At 36.8% G+C, this 27,992-nt stretch overlaps 1 protein-coding gene across 1 annotated transcript in view; it reads left to right on the forward strand.

Moving 5' to 3' along the window:
* Nucleotides 1–1,290: 1,290 nt before the first annotated feature.
* The window catches only part of ESR1 (estrogen receptor 1), a 188,566-nt gene continuing 161,864 nt past the window's right edge, over nucleotides 1,291–27,992 (forward strand). Inside the window, 2 exon segments of the mRNA XM_021382255.1 lie at nucleotides 1,291–1,359; nucleotides 21,769–21,842. Coding sequence (XP_021237930.1) covers nucleotides 1,346–1,359; nucleotides 21,769–21,842 — 88 coding nt within the window. The 5' untranslated portion in view covers nucleotides 1,291–1,345.

A 27,992-nucleotide genomic window follows, 5' to 3' on the forward strand; every position in this document is an offset into this window, starting at 1 on the left:
TATATTTTATTCTATTTTTATTCTATTTTATATTTTATTCTATTTTTATTCTATTTTATATTTTATTCTATTTTTATTCTATTTTATATTTTATTTTATTTTAATTGAATTGAATTTTTTAATAAATAAAGGAGGAACCCAAGTAAAGAACTAGTACAGGACTTTAAAAAAACAACGTTGTTAAAGGAATATTTACTCAGTCGTTTGGGCCAGCAGTAATGTCTTTGTAAGAGAAAAAGTGATCAGCATATTACTGCAATAGAAATGCTTCCACCAATTTTCTACCAACTAGTAAATGCAAAGCTACTTTTGTCCCACATTAAAGCATTTCCCCCCACAGGATAGTTCTTCCTTGAAAAAAAATTAAAAGATTTAATGCATCCCTTGCCATGAATTGATGCCTGTTATAAGCAAGTCTGTTGCTCAATAGGAGCAAAATTAAACTAGCAGACAGCAGAGAACATGGAAGCAAATTAGATTTTAAGAGTCTACATCAAGTCTGTTAATCAAGTGTGCACTTTGCAATGCAGGTGTCGCAATCTGTTTCTTTACAAGTATCTTTCTAAATCAGACTGTGCCCACGCCCCCCCCAGTTGCTTAACTAAGATTTGTGCTTGTTTTCTGCCTCAAAGGCCTCTCCTCACTGAGAAGCAGCAGCCCTAGGCTGCTCCAGGATGCAGGAGGCAGACATGGGAGCATCGAGTGGCAGCGGAAAGGCCAGCCAGGGGCCCTTGACAGGACCTCAACTCCTTAGCACCAGGACGGAGGGGAGCAGCAGGAAAACATGAGATTTCCAGGGGCACTGTTAATTCTATTAAGCTGTTTCAGTCCACCTCTGCCAGCTGCTGTATGTTCATTGCCAGTATATGGTTAGCTCTCAGTTAAAAAATGTGTTTAACTCAAATAACTAAAAAAACCCAAGCATTGTATGGAACTGTTTTTATGCATAAAAATTTATGGCACTGGGAACAAAAATTATCATCTGGACTTTGTTAAGATTTTCCTGGCAAATAATTAATGCTGAGAGCGTGTTTTGACCAAGCAGCTCTTATAGCAGCAATGGTAAGTGAGTTAAAAGCAGCTTGCAGTATAAACAGGTCTTCATAGTCCCTGAAAGTTTCTGCTAGTTTTTCCAGCCCTCAGCAAATGGTGGTGCTAGCACCTTATTTTTCATCCCTGTGTTTCCTCATTTCATGGTCATATCAGCTTCTTGGTGACTGCCAATGAGCGGATCTCATCATAGCTGAAAATTCAGGAACATGTGCAAAGAAGCCACCCAAATGGGCAAGAAATTTTAATATTCTCTCTTCTGTTTTTTTTGCTTTAAAATGAGAAGACTGCAAGTATGAATCTATCAAAGTAGGTAACCTAATTTTTTTTTTTGCTGTTGTTTCTGTGACTTAATTGCATGCCTATGTTTATATGTACAGTGAGTTGGTGTACGTTTCCCTGTGCTGCGCCTATTGTGCTTTTGTGTTCTAGATTATGAGAGCAGGACTCTGTCTGAGACTGCTTTTGACAAAATTGGCTTCTGGAGCAATAATCAGTGAGATGTAGAGTGCCCTTCTCCCAAAGCAGCAGTGACAGCTTCTCTACTGTACTCCAAACAAAATGTATTGTAATCATCTCTCTGTGAAGTTCCACAGTGCAGAAATACCCATTGGCATCATAGCAGTCCTACAGGCTGTGCACTGGGTTGGGGAAGTACATTAGAGACAACATTCCCCTTGGTGTAGTGCAGAGTAACTGTTTGGTAGATTGGAAGTCTGTTTATTGAGTATATCAGTGCCAGTTCATGAAAATTTCTATTAGCTACAGGTTTTAGGTTTGAAGAAATTTCCAGAAATTGCTGATGACTTAAGCCATTTAACGTAGCGGTGAACGGATAGCTGCTGTTAATTTCGCCCATTGAAAATCACAAGCTGGAAAAGCCGTTATGAGTTGTTTTGTGAGGTTCGTGTTTTATCATCAGCTTGAAATTGTGCTTCTGGCTGTTAGTCACCGGGCTGCCAAAATTCAAGTGGCTTGAAGTAATGGAGCTACTGGATCTGCAGGGTAATAACGGGAAGGAGGTTATTTTATGGCTGATCTCCCTGCATATGTAGTGTGTTTCCCTATGATAAAGTGGTTATATCAGCCCCACCTATGATTAAAGTTGCCTGACACTTCCCGCTGTGGACTCGGTTTGCAGATGCTTATAATGTAGTCAAAATATAACTGTCTGTGTTGAAATCTGACCCCTCCTTATGTTGGTCTACATGACTGAAGCAAGTCTCTTAGCAAAATTCTAACAAAAATAATTCATTGAAAAATGAATTGGAAGTAGTTCCGTCCCCATCCTCTCCTTTTTTTTTTTTTTTTTTTTCCAATGAGACTGTACAAATAGTTTTGCAGAGTGAAGATAATCTCTTCTTTGTGGAACTCCAAGCGTAGCTATGGGACAATTGATCTGCAGGTCGGAGTTTTATGATCTCTTTAGTAGAGAGATAGCATAGGCTTTGTATTAGTCTAAAAAAGGTGGATTCTAATGGAGTTTTGTGTATATACTGTGTGGGCTGCCAAAGGTCTTTTCAAGTTCTGCTTGGCCCTTGCTAAAGAAAAGCTTTCTTGCATGAGTATGTCTGCGCTTTGAGTGGAGACTTGATACTTGGAAGAGAAGTGGCCACAGGATAAAGAGTAACTTATCTCTGTGCAATCAAGCCAAATCCTGCAAAGTGGTAATCTGTTAAAAGATCACGCAGCACAAAAATGCTTGCATTTGCTGGATGTTTTCAGCCTTATTCCCTTGCGTTTATCTTCGCGTGCCCCGGCAGACTTCTGCTGTAACTGAAGCTCCTGGAGCACTGCTGGCTTTGGTGGCTTATATGTATGAAGAACAGGGGCTCCTTCTCTTCATTACCTGTGTATTATTTAGGAAGAAGCTGCTTAAAGTTGGAAAGAATAATGGAGGAGAGTCTGGACTTGGGCCAGAGATCCAGGCAATAGACTGGGACATGGGACCTGCTTGTTAGAATACCATGAAATACTTCAGGCATACAGGGGAGTGAAAACTATGTAAGAAGAGCGGGATTTAGCAGTCAGAATGGGATGGACAAGGAGATTAGTATGAGGAAAGGAGTTACAAGGTAGATAGCCAGAGGAAAAGTGAGGAGAGTGATTTTTTTTCAAGGCCTGAAAAGAATAAGTGGAACTGGCAGACAGACTGTGAAGACCAAGCAGGTGTTTTCTGTGGGAGAAACAAGAAAGGTGGAAAAGATGTTTCTTCTCGTGTTTATGAGGAGGTCAGAAAGCTAAGCATTAAGGACTAGAACTACGTAAGAAAGTCAAAACAGGAAAAAATTATGTTTGAAGAAGCACCAGCATGAGAGGCTGCTGGAGAAGGGACAGAGAAGGTTTTTGTGATGGACCCATGGTTTTTAGTTTTCCACAGGAACTGAGAACGTCAGAAGGCAGCACATAAAATTTTACTTTTGACAAAAGAATGTTTGTGTTTCAAACCAAGAAACTTGCACACAAAATCTTTTAAAAATACATGAGCTATTTTGCAGATCAATATCTCAGCAACTAGATTCCAGAGATAAAATAGCTTGCACAGCCTTAGTTTTGGACTTGTCTTCATCCTGATAATATTTCTCATTGCCTAACACATACACAAAAGTCGGGAATTGAATAGTCTGTGAAAGCTCATGTCCTGGTTCTTTCAAAGTTATTGTAAGATCAACAGCAAAGGGTTTTAATATATATATATATTATGGTGCTTGACACCTATATAACCTACATTTAAAACAGGTATAGGGAAGAAAGTGACAAAAAGCCTCTTGTTCTGACCTGAACCATATTTCAGATTTTAGAACCAATTATAAAAATTGATAATTAAAAAAAAAAACAGAGCTAATCAGATGGAACCAAGAGAATAAAGAAATTGATATTAAGATTTATGCAGTGAAGTGGCAATGCAGATGTACAAATGGAAGCTATAAAAGCAATTGGTTTTAGCTTTGACATTCCTTTACCTGTGAGTGCCTGAGTTTGCAACTTTAAAAATGTTTTATTAATTCTAATCTTAGAGGAAAATGGTCAGTTTTGTCCACGAGAGACCAATAATGGTATGGTACGCATGCAGAGGAGATGATAGTAAACTAGCAATAAAGCATGAATTGGGCTGTTACTATGCTGTCAGTGTAAATGCCAGCTAAAGGTGTTTAAGAACTGTGTTATAACTACTGGGTGAATTTGAATTATTATCGCAGTATCTGATGAGTATTTTTTAACTACATGATCAATATTTAATTAAAGCACATTAAACTGTGGGTTTTTTTTCTTACAATATTGACAGGTATATAGATAGTTTTATTTAACTTCTTGAATCTGTTCGGAAGAATTAAACAATGTAACTAAGTTTTTGTAAATGTTTACCTAGACTTATGTTATCTTACTGGGAGGTTTGCTTTTGTTTCTATTAGAAAATTTTCCCTACTTTAAATGAGGCCCTGGTAGAGCAAAATTTTCATGTAATATTTTTAACCTGGCACTGGCAGACTGTACCCAAAGGAGAAGTTTCATGCTTATAAATTAAAGTCTTTTACTTAGATACCATTTCTAATAGGCACCTGCTTTTCTGCTCAATGGAGAGGGTTTAGTCTTTATTTTGGGACCTACCTCTCTTCACTAATTATATGAGAAGCTGAAATGAGACAGGAATATCAAGAATAAAGTAACATGATCAAATTAAAGAGCACCAGTGTGATACCTTTCTGTAATCCTCTGTTAGTGTCTAATGAGACAAAGCCTTGTTCACACATTGTCGCCAAGTTGTCATGAGAAGGATTTAACAATGAATCTTGCTTTCTTTAGATGCAGCAGTCCATGATCATACACTTCTGCATGCAAAATCAGAGCAAATTCTGCCATGAGAAAATGGAAGTTGTGTGATTTTATAGTTTACGAAGAAGCATAATGGTTATAATATTGGAGAATATGCTAAAGCTTGAGTTCCCATTAGGTCATAGTAATTGTTAAAGTAAGCAGAGAGAGAAAAAAAAAGCCAAAAATATGTTTTAATTGGAACAAAATTGCAGTTAGGCCAATTCCTAAGAACAAATTCTGTTTGTATTGTTCTAAGAGTCCCTTCATATGGTTAGCAATTTGGAAATTTTGAATTCAGAGTAAGAGCTTCAATTATGTTGTTTTCCCACTGTGTATGTCTTAAACAGACTGAATCAGCAAAAACTGAATAGGCAAGATTTAATTTTTTCAAACCAAATAACATACAAATAAAACCACATGACTAGGAACAATAGCTCCTGTGTCCTATTCCTGCTGTTTGCAGGTCCATATATTGGTCTTTTGGCTAGTTACCAGAACTCATAAAATGCTTTTAGGCAGCTGTGTTCCATTAAAGCCACATGTTACATCAATGGGAAACCATTGATGGGATGAAGAGGGATTTTAGAAATTCGCTTATCTGTATAGACTGGGGAAGGATCAAGCATGCCACCCTGGAAGATATTAAAAGCACTCTGGGGAGAAGATTCCAGATCTCTTTAGATAGAGTATTTGGCATTTGCTTCCTCTCACTATTAGGAAACTTTCTGCAATGTCTAACTCATCTTGCACATTTTGTTTCTCATGGTGGCCATGCCAAGCTGTTGATTACTGTCCTCCTTATAGCAGCACTGTTACCTGTGTTAAGATCATCACCATGTTTGCCCCCAGCCTCCGCTACTTCAGAGAAAATAAAACCAATCAGTACAATCTTCATCTTTTCACCTCCTCTTCTCTTTAAATACTCTAATACCTTTACAGTCCTCTGGATGCTGATTTGTTTACACTTTTCTTGAAAATAATCATTGACCCAAGAATCCATCCATGCTAAATACAGCAAATTAGTGCTCTTGTGAATAGGTGGGATGCTTTGACTGCCTAGCCAAATATTCTCTGTCTTCTGCTTGTACATTTGATTTAACTATGTCTATAACTCACAACTTTATAGCTTGGTTTTCCTTAATGTAAAATGAATACAGAATATAGAAATGAAAATCTGCCCTTTGGCTATGTTCTAAACAAAAGACACTGTGGAATAAGAAGGCCTATTAAGAAAAAACCTCATCATTTGTTAACAGCATTTTTGTTAAAAATACAGAATTACGCATTTGGAGGGAAGAACTTTTTTAGCAATTTCTTTAAGGGTCACAAAATCGTCAGTTTTGCTCATACTCTGAGCTATATAGGCTAGGACTCTTTGCCATGAAAATAGATGGATGATCTGGGGACATTAGATAGGTATCTGCAAAGTAGTGTGTGGCATTGTCTGTTGTCTTTCAGTGCAAGGAAACTAATAGAAGCCAAGTTGAAAACAAACAAAAGGAGATGTCTGCTGCATGAAAAACAGAAAATTCTTGTCAGATGATACTGTGTATAATTCAGGTGTGATAGTTTACATATATTCAAGGGCAAGTTGATAAATATGTGTTAAAGAGATCCACTCAGGGTTAGTAAATAGATAATCCAGATCCATTTCAGGCAATACTGCATCCGCTTCTGACTAGTGCCAGAGATCAGGCACTAGAAGAAATAGACCAGCTCTCTGAACTAAGGAACCAATTATATTGCTGTCCTGCTACCAAAAACCAAGGCAGTTTCCCAACATTGCATTTTTACCAGAAGTTTGAAAGGAATGTTTACTTTATTTTTTAACTTGAGAGGAAACGCTCTTTCCCCTTCCAGAGGGGTACATCTTTAAGTCAGGATTTCTTTTAACCTCCCTTCAGGAGTTATTTTGGGATGTAAGTTTTTGGGCAATTAATGAGGGGCATAAAATGAAATAAAAAAAATAGTAAATATCACTTTTATCCTGTGGGAAGAGAAAGAACAACTCTTTCAGAAACGGAATTAGATTTTAAGAAGTAGCAAGAAGCATATGTGGAAAATTAGAAGAAACCGAATAAGATAAAATCCCAAACATGCCAGTTCATTCTGTGCAAACTTTATTCAAAGGGCAGCATTACAGAATTAGGTGCAACCATAGTGCAGGTATCACACATGTAGCTTCTACTCTGTTCTCTCAGATTTTGTCTGCAAAATAGCGATAGTATGGCGAAGAGAAGCTAGCTAGGCAGGGTAGATTACGCTTGAATCAGAAAACTCAGAAAGATTCAAAACTGAAAAGTGATATTAAATGAATGTGTCTCTCTTTGCTGGTTAGTATCTTTTATAATTTGAAAAGTGGCTATATCTTTGTGTATAAATTGATTGATGATAAGTGCAACAACATCAGCATAAACTCTCTAAAGGAAGGCTGGGAATTGAAACTAGATTCTAAGAAATCACCCCGCCCCCTCCCCCCCCCCCCCCCCCCCCCCCCCAAAAAAAAAAAAACCCTAGAAAATCCCCAACCCTTACTTAGCAAATTATGTCTGAATGGTGCACCAATGGAAGACATCAAATTTGCATTGAGGTCAATGGCATGCAACATTACCAAAAAGACATCTGTGTCTCAGTCCTTGGAAAAGAGCACTTTAAAGCATTTGCCTGCACTCGTTAAGCTTGATGATGGATATGGGGGAGTTGCATACAAAGACTCTTAAAAAAATGCAGAGAAAGTAATTATTGTGTCAGTGAAAATACAAAGAGAGTAGTAAATCACTCAAAGGAGCAGCCTTTTCTCTCTCTGGCATAAAGGACTAACAGACTGGGGCTGTCATACAGCACACGGTAGAATATTCAGACAGAATTTGTGTAAAAGAGTCTATTTTTAAATTCAGAACAGAAGACAGAGCCCAGGATGCCTATTTCTCAGCAATCAGATAAGAGGAAGATTGTTCATGGTTATATGGAGGCTGTGGGAGCTTTCAGATTTAGAACTCAAGGTCCTAGAAGTAGCAAAGCTGCTCTACAGAGCAAGTTATATGCTAATCCTAGCAGTAACAGGATTAAAACCACACTATTTATTTGTAATTAACCTATTTATATTATTTTTTTTAAATTAGATTCATAATAAAAATAGTTTCCTGGGCTATGGTTTGGTTAAAAAGTAATGTAGTACTTTTTTGAACAAAAAAAAGAAATTAAGAAATGGAAATCTATTTCAGATTTTTAGTATCTTTGGGCATATTTTCCATAGGTTTGATTGTTTTTAAGTGTTTGACATGCTCAAGATTTAGAAATCCAAAGTCATTATCTTATGACTGATTTGGAAGGCTTCTTCGGAGTCAGGAATTATTCATTGATTCACAAGGATTATTGCTAGCTTTTCTTTTTAATTTAACTCCATCCTTTATTTTTCTTCCCACCATATTAAATGTATTTTCTTCTTCCGTGTTACTTTTTAAATTCCTGACCACTGAATCAGTCCTAACACTCACTTAGCCAAACTAGATTTTGTGAGGTGTTATACCTTTCCTTGTAGGTCACACGTGCCAGAGTTTTTTTTGCCTTTATTTCTTCTACTGGAGACTCTACTTTTGTCAAGATCTTCAGGGCAAAAAGGGTCCCCCAAAATTAATGTGATATTTTGATGTCCCAAAGTCCTTAAGAGGGTACCATCTTACTGCAGATGTCTGCAAGGTAACAGATTTCTCCAGTTTCTTGCAACATATTTCAAAATATCAGGTCCAATTATGTCCACACAGGGTTTAAAACTGTGCCTTAAACCATATCCTATTACAGATTGCATTCTGCATCTTTTGCAGGTTTTGAGTGGTCATAACAATGTAACTAGAGATAACCACTTAATTTGGCAATGTTGGTGTCCAGATCAGCTGAAATTAATTTTTAAGTTATGATTTTTATAAGATGTCAAATGCCTTTCATAGTGTTACACTTCTTCCCTTCTTTCACTATTTTTTTTTTAAATAAATGGCTTTCTGTTGAGCTTTTTCTTAGTTCATACTGTTTGACTCGCACAAACCCATTGCTAGCCAGTAAATATTTTTTTTTAGTATTTGTTCCATTCCTTGTTGAACTATAAAGATAAACTTACAGGAAGATTACCAGAGACACTCTCTTACTTTTTTTTTTTTCTGGACAGGAGTACTTCACTCCCTTTTATCCTTTCCTCTAGTATCTCCCCAGATATTAATAACTTTTAAGAAAGATTGGCAGCCCTTCTCCACAAGATAATTCTCAGAATTTACTGTGGGATTCATTGCCTGTACTCTTGTACAGATGTTACAATATTTCCACTTTCCTCCAGCCGGAGGACCAAAGAGCCTGCAGTCCTGGAAAAAAGAGTTTCTGAAACCTTGTGGAAGCTGAGATCCAGCACTAGTTTTAAGATCAATGCAGCTGATTACTGCAGCACCAACTCTTGTGCTGGCTGTTGGATAGAGAGTCATTATACCTCACTGTAGCTAGAAGGCCAGAAGCAGATCTAGTGTCTTCATGCTGAACCATTTAATACCAGACATTTAAATATGTCTAATGACAGAAGTCATTCAGAGTGTCTTGAATTTTGTCAGAGTCATTGTTTTACTCTTTTCAGTTTTTGGGGTGCATCAGACCCAGCACTCTCAGACAAAGGGTTTGAGTTTTGGGTGGTCCTGTGTAGAGCCAGGAGTTGGACTCAGTGACTGATCTTTGTGGGTCCTATCCAACTGGAGTATTCTAAGATTCTATGATTTATGGGATCAAGTTCTCTGTTCCATCACAGATTACCTAGCACTTTGCATTTGCTTTCAGTTATCTGAAAGTACTAACATCTATGAAGTGATCAAAATCTGTACATGATAACCAGCTTTTAAATCCTCCAGGTTTATGTCCCCATCTCTGATGAACAGGTGTGATCAGATCAGTGTGATGAGCAAAGATGATGGTGAGGATTTTCAGTGAAGTGCCAAAGAAGACTTTTGGAACTGCCATGATGCAAGATTAACAAGCCAAAGATTTATTTTGCTAGCTGAAGCTGTGACTTGGGTACTTAGGTATCTCTAACAGTTGTGGATTAACATTATTCTCAATTGCTAATGGATTTGAAAATTCTTTCCTTCTTATCTGTTATGAAAACACATCGTTCTGCTTTTTCTCCTGAGCAATTATTTTCTTCCTAATTATCAATATTATCTTCTCCAGTTCATTGTGACAAAAAAAAAAAAAAGGCCTTAATCCTGGCAATAACCCATAGATTTTCCCCTGAAGTGTTCAACTTTTTTTAGCACTCACCTGCACTTTCCTCTATGTGCAATTAATTCTTTCCTCTTTGTCACTATTTTCTGATGTTCCTAGTGGGAGTGGAAGGAAGGGGAGGAGCCCAAAACACTGAATTTTTTCCACTTCAGTTCTTTCTCCTTAATCCAAAATCTTAGCATGTTTATAATTAATGATTGCACATCGATTCCAAATAGAGCTAAAACACAACTCATTTCATGTATCTTTTTCCTCTTACTTCTCTGTGCGTCACCTTTACTTCCTTTTTTGATCACTGTGAACAACATTCTTATACTTCATGTTGCTCAGGCATGTGTGTCAGCGTGGGTTTGGACATCCTTGCTGTTGTGAAGTCTAACTCTGAATTGCAAATTATTATAAAATCCTTTAATTAAAAGTAAAATTATTCATAATGAGAAATTAAATTAATCCCTAATTTTATCCAGGGTGCAGTACTAGACTGTATGGTGCACATCATACATGAGAGGTAGAGTGACTTGCAGGTAGATAGTACTTCTGGCAAGGGGCAGATGTGAAGAGTGCTGCATGAGGAGCTACCCCATGATTTTACTGCAAGTTGAACAATATGGAGATTTTTTAATTTAAAAAAAACACCAAACAGAGCCATATGATTGTATCACCTTCCTTGTTTGCTTAAGATGAACTTCTGAACTTCTGTTCTACATAAATGCAGAGAAAAGCTGGACAGTTTTGCTCAAAAGGCAAAAAAAAAATCAAAAAAACATCACTCCAAGCCCAGGCCATGCCTTCATTTGAACTAAGACCTTGCTTTTTCCAGTATTTAGGATTGGCAGATTGGGGAAAAAAAGAGTGGGAACAGGAAGAATGTGTTTCTTTGAAATGGCAGTATGAGGTAAGAAATATGCTTGAAAGGAAGCAAATGGGGCATAAGGACACAGTTACATCATCTAACTGTGTTTGCTGAGATGCATTTATCTTGTTCTTTAATGAAATCTTTGGCCTGCATGATACCTCAGCCTCTCCTTTGCCTTAATCCTTTCTTTCTCCTATTAACCTCTTAGTACTTAATAAGCTTATTACACCATTTTTCTTCAATTCACGTTAATTTCAGACAGAAGTACAAATGAAGAATGAGGGTTGCTTCCTTTTCCAGGAGCAATGCCTACTTTGGACACAAGGTTCAAATAATGTTCTTGGCTTGTATATTAAAGGTCCATTCATCCCTTCTTCACAGTGAGTGCTTCCTACTGCTTAAATAGTGCACAAGTTTAGAAGTTGGTTTGCGTGTTCCCATGAACTTGACAATATGTTCCCATTTATTTTTTGAAGCCTTATAATACATTTTCTCAAATTCATATTTCTTACTGTGGGTAGAGTTTTTATTTATTTATTTACAAGGAGTAGTATTAAAAACTAAAACCAGTTCTTTTTATTATTTTCCATCTTACGTATCTCAAAGTGTCATATTTTTCTCTCTTATTAACAAAAAGATTTACAGATATATTAAATTAGAAAGTGTGCCTTTAAGAATTTACTCACAGATAGTTTGTGCTAAATTGTTCTGAAACTAGGATTAAGAACAGGACAGAAAATCTTTGTTTTATTTATATTCCATATTTCTCTGTTAGTTTTTGGCTTTTTGTAGCTTTTTCTCAAGAATGTGTTTACTGAAAATACAGCATGTTAAATTGAGAGAGCTGAGAGGGGGAAGTCTTTGGATTCCTGTTTATTTTCCTTGAGTAACCCTTCTGATTGCATACACATTTATATGTGGTTTACAGGCTTCATCTGGCTCACAAAGTCTCCGTACATGAAAACACTTGGATGTTGGGCAAGTATGGAGAGAAATGGTGTGGATACTTACCTTCTCCTGCTCTTACCTTGACATCTAGATGGAGCTGGAAACTTTCTGCTGGACAGTTGTTGATTCAGCATGGCCTCCCCCATCTATGCCTGGTGGCCTTTATTTCTCTAAATGCAGTGGGCAGAATTTGCTCCCCAGCATTACTTCTGTAGGTGACTCACATTTGAAGGTTACCATAGCATGGCACATCACTGTTATACAACTGGAGACCTACTTTCCTGGGAACCAGGCCTTAAGATGTGTGTGGGGTAAGATCAGCAATTGGCAGTCAAAGGGAAAATGAACTACATCAGCCAGTCAAGAGGAACGATGTGATAGAAAACTTTCATGGCATCATCTGGCTGCCAGTAAGATCCAGACGTGACAAACAGAGACTGACTTGAGCAATGAGAACATACTTTTTATTAGGAATTTATTCTGCAGTCTTGGATCAGCTATATAAAAACTTAATCTCTTGTACATTTAGCTTTCCTCTTTTTCACTTGTGCCCCACAAGTGTAGGTGTTGTTTGATATCCAGCACACAGAGGGCCTGTGGAAGATAAAGGCTGAGACTTCAAGCTTTGTTTATGGTCATGATTGCCTGTGTTACTGAACAGATGGGGAGCAGATGAAGCTGGCAGAGCTGTTTGAAGATCCAAGAATGTAGTTGTCTACTGGATCCCGGCTACTTATGCTCATTTAACTGCATCCCATTCAGGAAGAAAGTTGTTGCCTCAGCTGTTTCTGGCTCATAGTATGTATTTTCTCTGTTGTAATTTTACTCACAGTAGCCATAGGAATTTCTGCTTTCAGAGATGAGGTTGAATTTTTTTGGTTGATTGGCCTGACAGTTTCTGGAATGATTCTGTGTACTGCAGCACCTGCACCAGGTGCTTCAGAGCTCATCCTTCTGAGGAGGTCATCAGTAATCTGTGAGGCAACAACAAGGGTTCTTCTGGTCAAATTTAGATTCAACAAATCTAAAATGTTGAATTACAACAAATGTGAACTAAGTTTTAGGAGGAGATGAGAGACGAGAGGAGGGGAGCTTTCCTTTTTTACTCTTTACTCAGTTCTTCCACTGAAAATCTAGGGACCACGTTTTCTCCATCGATCCTCTTACTATTCTTTGTCTGCAGACTCTCCTTTCTTATTTAGCACCCTACTTCCATGACACAAAAATACAAGGTCTGCTCTGAATGTAATGCCTCCTATTTTATTCTGTTGGTGCACAAAGTCGGATGTTGGTGGTATGGCAGTAGAAGTTGAACCTTCCTGACAACATTCTGTTACGTTTTGTTGCTGCATGACAGACAGCAGCAAAGGAGCGGTCTGACAAATAGCATCTGACATGGAAGTGTGTATGAAGAAAAGGTGTGTCATTGAATTACTCCATGTGGAAAAAGTAGCACCCACTGACATTCCTCAATGCTTGCTAAACATTTCTGGAGACCAAACAGTGGATGTGAGCACACTGAGCTGATGGGTGGTGTGTTGCAACAACAATGCCATCACAACAGCTGTGAAACAGAGGTCACCTCAGCTGATTTTTACAAGTGCACATGAAGGCTCATGTTCATTACTGGCAAAAATGCATACCTAATGGTGGTGACTGTTGAAAAATAACGTTTTGTAGATGAGAATTTGCTCTATCAAACAGTGGTGGTGTGTGCTTCGTATCTGTTGTGGTTTTCATGGAAATAAATAGGAGACATTACTTTCGGAGCAACCTATGCAATACGGCTGAAATTATACGGTTATGGAGTGGGAGAGATAGTACACACCTCAGTGCCAATGGGAGGAGGCATGGGTTGCTGTTGAAAACTAAACCTCAGCAGGGATATCCGAATGTCCCAGGTGGGTGAGAACAGCTGTCCATCCTGCCAGGTTGCCGGCTGCTGTGCCCTGACTATAAGGGCAGGGAAACTGGTACTGAGGGTCAGTACCAGTAAGTACTGACTGTACCAGTCAGTATACACAGGATAACTAGTAACAGAACTAGAGGGAATGGCCTTGAGCTGTGCCAGGGGAGGTTCAGATTGCATATTAGGAAAAACTTCTCTGAAGGAATGCTCAGGTGCTGGAATGGGCTGCTTAGGGAGGTGGTGGAGTCACCGTCCTGGGAGGTGTTCAAGAAACATTTAGATATTGTTTTAAGGAATGTGGTTTAGTGGGCAGTATTAGTGGTAGAGAATGGTTGGGCTGGATGAGCTTAGAGGTCTTTTCCAAACTTGATGGTTCTATGATTCTGTGAAAAGTGAGAGCAAAGGAGAGAAGGGAATTTTTTGTTTCTCATAACTTCTCCTACCAAGCTTGTAATTAATTCCTTTTCCATCTCTTTTGATCTTCCTTCTTTTCTTTTTTTTAAATTCATTTCCATATCACAGCATACCATAAAAAGAAATAGTTATTGTTTTCCCTTGACTTCAGTAAGCTTTTATTCTTTTCAGGAATTACTCACGACATTTAAATTCTCTGTTATTAAATTTTGCTACTAATGTAAGAAGGCAGGGGTAATCAAGTTTGATCTTTAAGTTTCAACTGAAAAAGATTATGTGATAACAAATTTAGTTTTCCATTATTTATTCACTGGCTTGTATGAATTAACTGGGAATTCTGATGCCTGCTTAAAATAAGATATTATTAAACCTCTTATAAAATGTGTTTATCATTTTCTTATCATTTGTCAAGCCACCCAGTTTTTGAGCTAAAATGCTGTGTTCTTGATCCCTAGGAATAGATGACTTATTTCTTTTATTTCTTCCTTTCTTATTATAAAATTAAATGAAAAATGTATTGTGAGAGATGAGAAATAAATAATTTAATAATAATAAATAAATCTTCATATTTTACTGCTATACGTCTGAGGAAGACATTGTCTAAGGTAAAAGATTAAAAGCTGATCCCTACCAGTGTTAGTCTTTGCATAGTCTTTACAAACTGGTTTTGTTTAGGATCTCTGATCGATCTTAAAGGTTATAGTCGTATATATTGCATTTTCTATGAGATAGTTTTGTGAAACTCTTCAATTTCTTCACTAACGATGGATAATTTGTGTGAGTGAGTAGCTTACTTAAGATACACCTACGCTGTACTGGAATCTGGGATTGCAGTCTCCCTTGATAGGTACAGCATTAAATTGCTGGACCACATGCAGTCATGACAGCATACAGCCTCCTTCTAATGAAGCAGATTTTGTAATTTGTGCTGATATTTTTGTCACTGTGTTTAAAATTTGATCAATACTTTACCTGAATAACACTTCAAATGTGTCTACACAGCTGTAGTGACCATCAGGAAAACTCAGCCTTGCTCAGGTAAAGATATAACAAGTATTACTGCCAGAAAGCAGCAGATTGTTAATACATCCCTGTGGACTTATATCTCCTTTGTTTCCCTCCTTACATGTTTTCTTCTTCCAAGATTTTGTGTTTCTACACGCTCTCCAGCTGTACATATGCACCTGTAATATCTGTTGTGTTCTTCAATGTCTGCCAATTCCTCTCATATTTACTAGCAAGTGTTTGACCTCTGAAAATTTCTTTTGATTAGAGATGGCTCATACTATCATGTAGGTATTGAAACATTTGAAAAAGTCTCCTTGCTTTATTAATACTAGCCTGTCACTCATTACATCTCTGGTTTTGTTAGGAGGTTAACAATGCAGGTTTCAGCTTCTTGACTCCAGGTAGATCTTAGTCTTAGAAAGATACATATACACAACAATAGTATTAAATTTGATGAATTTTCTTTGTATACAATTTTTAAACCAGTCTCAAGTCAGGCAATGGAATGCAGATGGTTTTTTTTTTGTCATTTTCTCAAATTTATTTTTAATAACTCATGGAAATAGAGGCATTCAGTTTTATATCAATTGTTTTGAGAATGTTAGTGAAGCTCTAAATCAGTTCTGTAATGTATATTTCCAGCAAAACATTTTGCTTGCTAAACTCTGTAGACTTTCTCTCCTGTATCACTTCAAAAAGGTTGTACGCTTGTAGATTTATGAAAACCAGACTTATTCCATCTGTGCCTGATTGCATACTCAAATGTAGAAGTACTCCAATCAATAAATAATAATCACTTGTGCTGGGACAGGACTTTTCCATTATAAAATGGAAATAGTAAAAGATTTCTAGATTCACAAATCAAATAAGATTGCATTTTCTGCGGCATCAGTTTAATGCTAGGAAAAGTTTACACAGTTTATGCCTAATTATGTTCCTGTGGGAAACAATGAAATTGATTCTGGTTTGCAGTAAAGTGTGGCTCTACTGATAAAAATTATATAGCTGGACACTTCAGATGTTAAATCCATACAGTATAAATCATGCAGACTCACCTAGCTCAGCTGCCTTTGCTAAAGCCAATACATATTTTTGATTTGCTATTAGGCACTCATGAACTTAGTGTTAGGGGACAAAAAAAATAATGTATGTATAAAGAGTTTCTGGATACTCTTGAGTCTGTTATAAAGCCCACTGCAGATAAAAGGAATCTGTCCACTGCCTTAAATGGATTTTGTCTACCTCGATGCTCTACAGCTGTTACAAGAAAATTAATTTGTTTAACCTTTCAATTTAATCCACTTCTAATATTATGTTTCTAGGAATTAATTTGTTCATATAAAACCTGACCTTTATTGAGCAGATCATGATAATGATGCCAATGAGTTTCTTATTGAACAGTGTATGGGACATAGGAGGCTCAAATTACATATTTGATTGATGGTAAACCTAATTTGATTACAAATATGTTTTATTGGAAAAAAATCTGTTTCAGCCTGAGATTTTCTGTGAAAGTTTCAATGCTATTAAGCACAGACTAGACTCGTATTTGTGCAGTTGCTTGGTTCATACCCTTATGGTTATATTTTTCTGAACAAATATTTTTGTTCTGTATTAAAGACTAACTTCCAGTTGCAGAGAATTTAATTTGATTAGTAATATTAGGTGACAGTGAAGAAATTGATGAGGACTTTCTTTTCTAAAGAGACTGAATTTGCTTTATTGCTCTAGCAAAATATCTCATGGAATTGTACCAAAATAACCCAAAGTTAAGTCTCATTTAAACAAAATATGGCATGTATGTCTTTTTATTTTACTTAATTTGTTTAAATTGAAAATAGTTTAGTATCAGTCTTCAAAAATAATGTGGTCTTTTAGGTCTTAAAACTTTGCAATAATTTGGTGGAGTAGATTGTAGTTGTGATATATTAATAGCTGGGACAGCAGGTGTCATATAAAGCTGTATAACCCAAGATTTTTCATCTTTTCCCTATTTCTCTTAGAGGATATAAGGACTGCATAAAACTGGCTTGTCTATTGAGAATATTATCTGAAAGCAGGTGGTAAAGTTGTTGTCCCAGATTTGCAAAATATTGTATATTTAAACAGATCAGGAAATGCCTCATATTTCCATGCTCTTGTCACTTGCAGCACAAAATTTGTGTTTGTGTTTCTTTTAGGGATTGTTTTATCTGGTAGGGATGAGAACTGAGAATGAATTTTAAACAAGGAGAAAAGAACTCTTTTGTAGAAGCAGTCATCTCTAGAGTAGGAGGACTTTTTAATTATTATTACTCAAATAAAACTGATTGGATTTTTTTTTTTTCCAGGAGGGAGGGGATATGATCCTTTGTACCACAACTTGATATCTTCAATTATAGATGTTCACTAAATATGCTTAAATATTTTACATGAGGATAATGTTTACCAGGAGAACAGCTTGTGTGTAACGTATGTTAGAGCTTTGACCAGATTTATCACTAGATACTATAAAACTTGCAGAAATGTGTGGGTGAGTTTAAATAAATTAGGGAGCCATCTGTTTCAAAGGCTTATCTTCAGGCTCTTAAAAACCAAATTTTTGCATTGGGATTACTAGAGTTTGTTCAAATGGCTTTGGTTTACAGTTATACACAAGAGAGATAGATTTAAATAGTGATATAATTTAGTCCTGTTTTGTAGGCTAGTTAGAACTAAAATGTGCAGTAATTCTCTGCTCTTATTTTGAAAATAATCTAAGAGGATAAGGAAGGATGAACTTATTATTAATCAACTTCTGTACATTTCTACTGAAATTTTCCATAAATTTTGCTGAAAATGGTTCCTTTAAGATGTATTGAAACTTGGTGGTGGCAGAAAGATGTGAATTTGGTTATGGTGAAGAAGATTTGTTTGAGGATATGTTAGTATTATGAACAGAAAGTGGTCAAAATAATGTGTTTAAAAATAGATATGGAATAGCCTGCTGGCCTTTCTGTTTTGCTTGTCAATTATTCTATTAATTTATAAAGAGACTCCCTCATGACATGACTTCAAGCTAGTCACACCTCTAGACAGTAAGTGAACACACAACTTGAAAAAGATTACTTCTTTTCTCCTGGCTCAAGAGCTTAGTTAGGGAACAAGAAGGTAGAATACAGACTTACAGTTCTAAGAATTTAAATTGGTAAAACTGTTCTGCACACTGTTGTAGTAGTATTCTTTAGCCATGAACTGATATTTGGAAAATCAGAATGTACCACGTTAGGTATAGTATGTGATTGCCAAATGTGTTTGCCTCTATCACGCTTTCAATAGAAATTGTATAAAATAATAGGTCTATATTGGGTGGTATTTGAGTAAATATTCAATTGAGTATTGAAATGCAAATTTCTCATTTGATGAACGCACTTGGGCAATGCACTAATATTTCTATCCACCTATGTTAATAGATGGGAGGAGGAGGTTTGTAGGATAACAGACCTAGTGCCATGGTTCCAGCTGTCAAAACAGATATTCTGTTTTGTTCCTGGTATCTCTCACATTGTGTTTGGCTCCAGGATTTACTGGCATTCTTTCATTTTTTCACCCAAGGCTCTCTACTCTTGTAGATGATGTGCTTCTTCCTTGCATGCTTTTCCCCTCAAAGGAGTCTGTTTTATTCCCCCCTTTGGTGTTCCTTTAGTCACCTGATTCACTGTCTTTGCCTGTAGGTTAGTTTTGCATATATTTCTTTCCCATTAAGATATTTATGGTGGAATGCAGTAGCATTGCTTCTCCGTATGTTTTTCAGCTTTCATAATTTCAAACTGAAAAGGTAATATGGGAAAATATGGCATAAAATATGTAAAACAAGTTATGAATTTGACCACAAAGGTTGACAGTACTCTTAGAAGGGTATTAGCACGTATCTAAATGCTCTCTGACAGATGGTAAAGCCTACCAGCAGTAAAACATTACATTTAAAAATGACATGAGATGACTTTTCATTCAGGCATCTTAGATCAATTAAGAGAATGTAACTATAACCAGTTTTCTTAGAGAATGCTTTAGTGGGCATGGTGATGGTGGGTCAATTATTGGACTAGACGATCTTAGTGGACTCTTCCAACCATAATGATTCTATGATTCCATAAGCTGCTGTTTTCTGCATTGTTTCCACTGCTCCAGTACTCCTCTTATTGCGATCAGTGGAAATTTTCCATTGGATTCAGTTCTGCCCCAATGTCTGCTAAACAGCACAGTCAAAGTTATGCAAAGTTTTTCCCAAGACCACAGCGGTAAAAGTAATGCCTACTTGGTAGAATACCTCTATGTATGCGCACTCCAGATTTCAAAATGTTTTTTTTTTTTTCCAAGAGAAAAATAACCTCCAAGTTGTTCAGATTTAATAATTTTTTAAAATTTCCCTCATATGCAAATAACCAGTGGTAACACGGTCTATTCCAGTTTGCCTATTGACTTCAACTCAATGTTTTTTTCTTTTCACAACCCTCAGTGGAAGCAGGAAAGATAAGAACAGATTTTTGATGTTACCACGTTATACACAAACTAGTACCACACCTTGTAAAATATTCATTGTAAGTTTTGGAACATCCTGTAGAGTAAAATTGATCTTGGTTATGTTGTATCCAACTATCAGTCTTGATTTTAAAAGATTCTCTGATATTATACATATATAAATATAAATGTGTATGTATAGAATCATAGAATGAATCATAGAATGGCCTGGGTTGAAAAGGACCTCAAAGATCATCGAGTTTCAACCCCTCTGCTGTGGGCAGGGTTGCCAACCACTAGACCTGGCTGCCCAGAGCCACATCCAGCCTGGCCCTGAATGCCTCCAGGGATGGGGCATCTGCAACATTTCTGGGCAACCTGTTCCAGTGCATCACCACCCTCTGGGTGAAAAACTTCCTCCTAATATCTAACCTAAATCTCCCCTGACTTAGTTTAAAACCATCCCCGCTTGTCCTGTCTCTATCCACCCTCATAAACACTTGTTCCCCCTCCTGTTTATATGCTCCCTTCAAGTATTGGAAGGCCACAATGAGGTCTCCCTGGAGCCTTCTCTTCTCCAAGCTAAACAAGCCCAGTTCACTCAACCTTTCTTCATAGGAGAGGTGCTCCAGCCCTCTGATAATCTTGGTGGCCCTCCTCTGGACCTGTTCCAAGAGCTCAGTGTATTGTGCTGGGGGCCCCAGGCCTGGATGCAGTACTCCAGATGGGGCCTCACAAGAGCTGAGTAGAAGGGGACAATCACCACCCTCTCCCTGCTGGCCACTCCTCTTTTGATACAGCCCAGGATATAGTTGGCCGTCTGGGCTGCAAGTACACACTGCTGGCTCATGTCCAGCTTTTGTCCACCAGAAAGTAAATGTATGTATATGTCGATATAAAAGTACAATTTTGAGGGGAAACTTAAGATTTTAGTATTAAGAAGAATTACCCTGGTATTATTTCAATAAAATGAGAATAATTTGGTTAACTGGCTTCTCTTCATCTTATTTCAACTTTTATTGCACAGTGGGAGTCTACTGCGAACGGCTTTGCATTGCATTCTCTACTGTTTTTATTAAAAAAAAATTCCTATTCTTGTTCTGTTAATCTGAACAGTGTATTTATTTTTTTTCCTTGATCACAGTCCCATTCATACTGCTGTTTGCATTCTTCAGTAAAGTTTCCTTCTGTAATAACTATCCTGACATTAATTAGAAACAATTAAATGCCTGACATAATATAAAACATAGAACTAGAACAATCTGATTTAGAATAAGCTAGTAAATGGTGAAAACCAAAGGTAATGTCTATTTCCTGTAATCCAAGCAACATTATTGTATTGGAACTTTTTTTAGGAGCTTCAGAAAACTGGAAGAGCAAACTTCTGATACAGATAAATAAATAGCAACCTCAAAATCAGGCAGTATTATAGCATTATAGATGGTATATTTGGTCACAAATTCATCTGTGCAGCCTTTGCCTTGGGTTCTTTGAGCCTTCATTTAGAATTTGCAGGTTTACGGTGCATGCTTTAATAGTGTATAGCTCTGCAACCGCATTACTTGTAAAAGAATCAAAAGCAATCTTCCAATGTAAGTGTTTACAACCTTTCTAATTACTTGAAGAGCATATGCTTTTTAAAAAATTGCTTCCCTTCTAGAAACAAACAACCATAAAGATCTCTGATGATGAAAATGTTCCAGCAGTGGAAGTTTATTTTTAAATGTAATAGATTAGATTTTCTCTTAATGTCTGACAACTTGTTGAGATTTATTAGAGCAGTTACTGGGTTTAGTTACGTATAGACATGGACTGAGATTTATTGCAGAAAACACTTCCCGTGTGTTGAACAGGGGACTGGTGCCAGTCTGCACGGCACAAGGCAGTGTGTTTGTTTTCAATACAGGATAGATTTCCTTCTAAATTTATCACCTTTCACTGCTAAGGGCATGTTATGACTCCCGTGATACGTGTTTTCTTGCAAATATGCTTCTGGTTCGGTTTCCTTGCTACTGAGACTTTTCTATTTTAGTTCCCCGGGTCACGTGATCCTTCCAGCCAGTGAGAGCACTGCCGAAGTAATGGCAACAACCTTCTGGGATAAATGTAAGTGACAAAAAACTCCTAGCTTTTGCTAGTTTCTGTCCCTCACACCCACTTTTAAGTGCTGCTTTTACCCAAAGCTTTCTGGGAACACATAGTGGTGACTATAGAAATGCTTAGAAGTTGTTTTTTTTTTGTTTTGACTTTTTTCTTTTTCTAACGTTACTTTTTCTTACTATGTTCCTTTTTTCCTGTATCCTGCAATGTAGCTGAGAAGCCTAAAAAAGCAACTGAAAACAAAAGAAATGCATTCCAAGCATTGCCTGAAGTTCATTTTGAGTTTAATAGGGAATATTTCAAGTGTAATAGTATTTTATTTAACACGTGCTATAGATAGTGTCAACAATCCTGTGCTGCAGTTCTGAAAGAAAGATATGACACCCCCAGCCAAAACTGATTGGTTTGGTTGAAGGAAAACAGTAAAAGAGTGCTCTGAAATCAAATGGTCAGGTTCTAGCCAGTCGGATAATACTTAATGGTGAAAGGATTTAATTCACTTAATGAGCAGTCATGTACACAGGGCAGTGTATCGTTTTCCGGGAGCTTATGAATGAAGTGAAATGCTGTATTTCGGTCTCAGTGTACGCCGAGCTGTAGTTATCCTGTATAATACTTAAATCCTGTGTTCATTGAGATTTGTCATATTCTTTTTATTGCAGAGGCTGTTCCTGGTATAGAGTTAGTGTTGTCTTTCTGTTTTTTAATAGTGTCTGAACTTTATAGGTAAAACTTGCCCGATAATTACTGACGAGCAGAGTTTTTGTCTAATTTACCTTTTTTATTTTGTTATTAAACTTGAGAACAAGTGTTTGTGGAAAAGACCTTGTGGATTAAGCTGAGATCTCCTGATCTCCCTTCCTGGCCTCTGACTTGAACCCTATATTGTGCCACTTGTAGGTTCAAAGGCCATTATCACAAATTTTTTATTTTCTACATCTGCATATATGCATGTATGCATATAACATATGTAGCTGTTTGAAACCTTTCTCAGTTCTTTTTTGATTTCCTCCCATAAATCTATAGGGTATACAGAAATTTTACTTACTGTTTACACTGAGGTACAAGAAGGAGGGGTGGGGTATGTTAGCTTTTCAGTGTAGCTCCTCCCCTCGTCACAGGGGCTGAAAGAAAATCACATGTTCCAAATTTTGTGCTGGTTGAATTGCAGCTATTTAAACACTCCTTGCCCTGCAGTGTCAGAATTGCAGCAGCATCCGTATGTAAACACTTGACTGAGAAACTGAAAAAATTAGAAACTGCTGCTTTCATAATGTAAGCTGCATGGAATTTAGGGGCCAACTTTACGACATTTTTGTTTAAAAGTTTAAAATTGTTGGGTTGTTGATAAAGCATTATATAGGCAGGAGAGGAGAGTGGTTGTACTGCTTTTAAAAATATTTATTTCTTTATTAGATGATAAAGCAAATTCTAATTCAGTTTCATGTATTTGCCTTTATTTCAAGACTTTGTACAACACCAATACGCACTTAATTTCACAGTGATTCCCAGAGTTAGCGCTAAGGCTTGTGAGTGTGAGTCCTCCGTTTAAGAGATCTGATGATTGCTATGGTGACCAAAGAAATTATTTTTTGTTAATTACAAATAATTAAATTAGAGAATCTCTGTTATCACATCTTCTTTCTTTTATTTCACATTTACCGCTTTCAGTTATGCCCAGCTGTCTTTGTTTCTTGAAGGTAGCACCAGAAAATATATGAGGGCATGCGAGAAAACTGTGAATGTAGTCAAACACTGGCACAGGTAACTCAGGGAGGTTGTGGTGCCTCTACCCTTGCACGTATCAGGACACTACGGGACTTGGGCTTGAACAACGTGCTGCAAGGGACCCTGCTCTAAGTGGAAGTTGCACCAGCTTAAGGGGACTACAGACGTCCCTCCCAACCACAGTGATTTCTTGATTCTTGGAAAAAAAAAACAAAAAAAAACAGAACAAACAAAAAAAAACCAAACAAATAAACACAAAAAAACCCTGCAGTTTGGAGGGCTAGACAACAGTGTTAATTTTAGGAGAGATCAGAACTTGCATGTAAATTTTAAAGTGACACTCCCATGTTTTGGACCTTGTCATTTTGTTTTCATGGTTCAGTTACTAGTCATTCATTCAAAGTCACAGCTATATGTGTCTTGGCACCTTCCATTGCGAGCTATCTGGAATGTTACATATGGGCAAGTGGCTACCAACAGCGAGCAGGATTTCTTTTTACCTCTTCCTCATGGCTATTCAAACTTACTTCTTCCAGTCATTTCTGATCCTGTTTCTTTTTTGACCTGTGTCCTTAGGTATCAACAGGTGGAGAAAGACATAAACAGAATGAAAAAATTATGAGTAAAATAAATGACAGTACTGCAGGAAAAGCATAAATAGAAAGTGAAGGGACAGAGCCAATGAGGATTATGATATGGATGACTATGGATGTCTTGCTGCCTTATTTGAATCTTACTGCAAGATCTCTAGAAGCTGAGGGAGCTTGCAAAGGTGTGTGGAAGGACATGAGGAAATAAGTATCATGGCCCTCAGAGGCTACAGAGAAATTTAAACCCCAGTCCTGTATACTGTATAAGAAGTTGTACTTTACAAGCCTTACGAGCGACACAAGGAAACATGAGATGATTTGGCAATAAATATGAGAATGGTGAAAAGTGGAAAGAAAAAGTTTGAAAAATAGAATATATTTTATATATATGCATATATGTAAATGTAAAATGCACTTGCCAACCATTAAAGTATAAAGAGTTCATTTAATATCTCTCACACTAATGTGTAAGTATCAATTTTAAATAAAAATGTCAGAAGTTAGTAACTAGACCTGTGTTTAGAAAAGATTATTTTAAATATTTCTGCCATAAAGAGGTAGATGATGATTTTGATTAAAAACTATTTATCTTCATGAGACATAAATGCTTACCTTGAAAGCCATTGCTGACCCAAAACCAAAGGAGTGTTTCAGCCGGAGCTGAAAATGTAGAAGGGCTCATCTCCAAGGTTAACAAACAGGTTGAGACAGGTCCCTGTTTGTGAGGATCCCAGTGAGCTGGCTATGTGTGGTGAAGGCTTGTTATTAAGGATTGCACTCAGTAACTCAGAAGGGCTTTTCCATTTCTGGCTAAATAGTATAACTGGAATTTATACGCAGTAATTTTCCTGAAGAAGGCAGAGTTTAAAGTATGAATACATCTTTTGTCATCAAATTATTAAACTTATTTTTCTTCCTTTTTTTTTTTGGAGGGCAACATTGCAGGTGAATATGATAGAGATTTGTACAATGCTTTTTAGATTGATATGAGCATTTGACTTCTGCAAGAATAAAATAAACCATGTTGTTAATTTCAATGAAAAAAAAGGCCCCAAATACACAGGAACACATTCCAAGGAGTCGGTATTTGTAATAGTTGATTCTGGCAACATTCAGTTTATGCTGATAACTAGACTCAGAAGATTATTGAATAATTAAATGGTATTGAACAATTTGCCAAGGTCCACTATATATATATTTATAGTTGTATTTGGTGGCTAGAGTTTGTGTATTATAACTTTTGGAATCTGAAGACATTTTTTATTTTAAAAAAGCCCTTTTTCGTATAGGAATATAAGCTTAACTAAGTAATTTCATTTGTAGTTTTCTAGGTCTGTAATTTGGGTTATCTCAGTTACTATTTTCTTTCCCAATAGTTTCTATTGTTACTATTACTTACTGCAGAACGCAGATTAATGGTTAAAATGATGGACTTTTATCAATATATTTTAAGTACATTCTAGAGTCTAAATGATGAAAATTGGATCATTTTTTAAAGGGAAAATAATATTTGCTTTGGAAAATAACCTTGTGGGTTTTTTTTCTCTGTTAAAGTAGAAATTTTAGTAATTGTACTAACGCTAATTTCTGCATATAATAAAAATATTGTCTTCTGTTGCATTAACCTAAAATCACAAATAGAGAAGAATAATCTACAAAAAAGTAAGTCTGGAATTATGCAGATAATTTTTCATATCTTTTATTTTTTAAAAATCCAATTAGATTTCTATATACAACTATCAGTGTTGTGTCTGTTAGGTTCTAAATAGCTTTCATTCATGATGTTTTTGCTCACAATAGCAAAGCAGGTTTTTCTGTATGAACTATTAGGTTAGATCTGTTGAGATAGCTTGTGGTCTGTCTTAAGCGTTTGCTTTCTTGTTTATATCCACTATGACAGCTAAACATAAACACTGTGAGGCCAAAATTGGTTGGATTTGAATTCTGGCAATTTTTTCAAAGCCTCTGATTTAAAATCCAAATCAAAACAGAACAAGGATCTTCAGATTTTGTTTATTCTCTAAAATCTTGTGAATATCTCCCATGAAACTGCTTATAGTTTTGACTTCTGTGTTCTTCAGATGAAAGTATGAGAAAATGAATGTGTCTTCACAAATAAAATCACTAAGATTTGGTTTAGCAGTGATAAAGCAAGAAGCATTTCATTGCCGGATCTCATTTTATTAGTGTCACCAAGTTTGAGATAATGGACTGAAATGATATTTGTGGGCGTGTTTTGCTCTATTGCTATAAATCAACAACATGCTCATTCCTTCCAAAATACCACAGATCTTGAACTGTACTCCTGCCCAGTATACAAATATGTCCAAAACCAGTGCCAAGCTGTGCCCCCATCATCCAAAGAAATTGTTCAATTTCTACTTGTACCTCTGGCTGAGTCAAGAAGTTCCTTACTCTGTTGACATTGATGTCTTGCCTGAATGCTTTTGGATACAAATGTGACCCTGAAGACCTGATTTTGCATGCTCATTAGAGAGCTGATGGCACAATTCACAAGAATAAAGAGCAATAATATTTCTGTCACAGTCTGTCTTGCTCAGTTTTGTCAGCCCACACTTTTTCTGCAGCTTAAATGGGATTCATTTCAGGTGGTTTTGCTTCTTTTCTTTATCTATTGTATATACTGTTGTGCCTTTGCATTTCAGTGATGTTTCTGAGTGTCTTGGTTCTCTGGGTACATGCAGGCTTGCATGCATGCACACATACATACATACACAGATAGGGGAGAACATCAATGGCACTACTTAAATGAAATTTTCTAATTATATGATATATAATATGAGTTCATACTTAATTCGTTAGCACCTCATTTTCTTGGGTTGTCTTTCTCTGAAACTGTTCATTGTTGCTCACTGGCACAGTTTTATATGCAATAGAAAAGTGGAATTAGGAGAAAAAATGCATTGGGAATGTTGGCACATAATAGAAGAGTATTACTTTATACTTCATTTTGGATTTTCGACAAAGGTTTGTCTTTTAAAAAAAATATTGATTTGTTTTCTTCCTTTATTTCTTTTCTCTTGAAACCTAGCAACACGAAGGACATGCTTGTAAAAATACCTTTAAAAATAAAACACAGAAAGCTAAAGACAGCTGAGTCAAAAGAGGCCCATAAGACTGAAAAAACTTTACGAATTAGGTGGTGAGTCAGTTATGTTTTCTTTCTTTTTTTTTTCTTGAAGAGGAGGAAAAAGCACAAGTTGCTAATGCTTCTTCCCTAAGGGGATTAAACTAAGGCAAGTAAGACAAACCATCAAGCAAATTTGATCTTTAGTAACTTAAATGATTGAAAACTAGACAAAACATTGGGCAACTAATTATGCTGAAGGTGAAATTATTATGTTTGGGAAATGTATACATTATGAAGTGAGCCAATATCAGCTGTCTGGTGTTACACAACCCGTCAACCAACTATAAAACAACCAGGGGCTTCTAGTAACAGACAAACTATTTTCTGCCCTCCCAGTTAGGTATCAGGGTGGGGTAGGACCATGATTTCCTGGCATGGACTTCCTGCCAGGTTTCCAGCCATTGGTGTTTGCTTCTGTGAATGTCTGGCAGTGGTGTGGATGGACAGCATGAACTTGCTGTCCTCCATGGCATATAACTCCATGGGACTGCCTCTATGGTTTAGGCACAGATCGTGTTTTCCTATGGTGTGACAAACTGTAGAGAGGTGAAGTGTCCAAAGAGTCACTCCTGGGTCCAGAGCCTACTGTGTCCCTGATGGGCTGGAATGCATTTTGGACACCCTTGGAGCAGAGGTTGCAGTTTAGTTTACCTGAAAATTTACAACAGGAAAAAAAAAGTGTTTTAT

This window comes from Numida meleagris, unplaced genomic scaffold (assembly GCF_002078875.1).
Source record: "Numida meleagris isolate 19003 breed g44 Domestic line unplaced genomic scaffold, NumMel1.0 unplaced_Scaffold193, whole genome shotgun sequence".
Lineage (NCBI taxonomy): Eukaryota > Metazoa > Chordata > Aves > Galliformes > Numididae > Numida > Numida meleagris.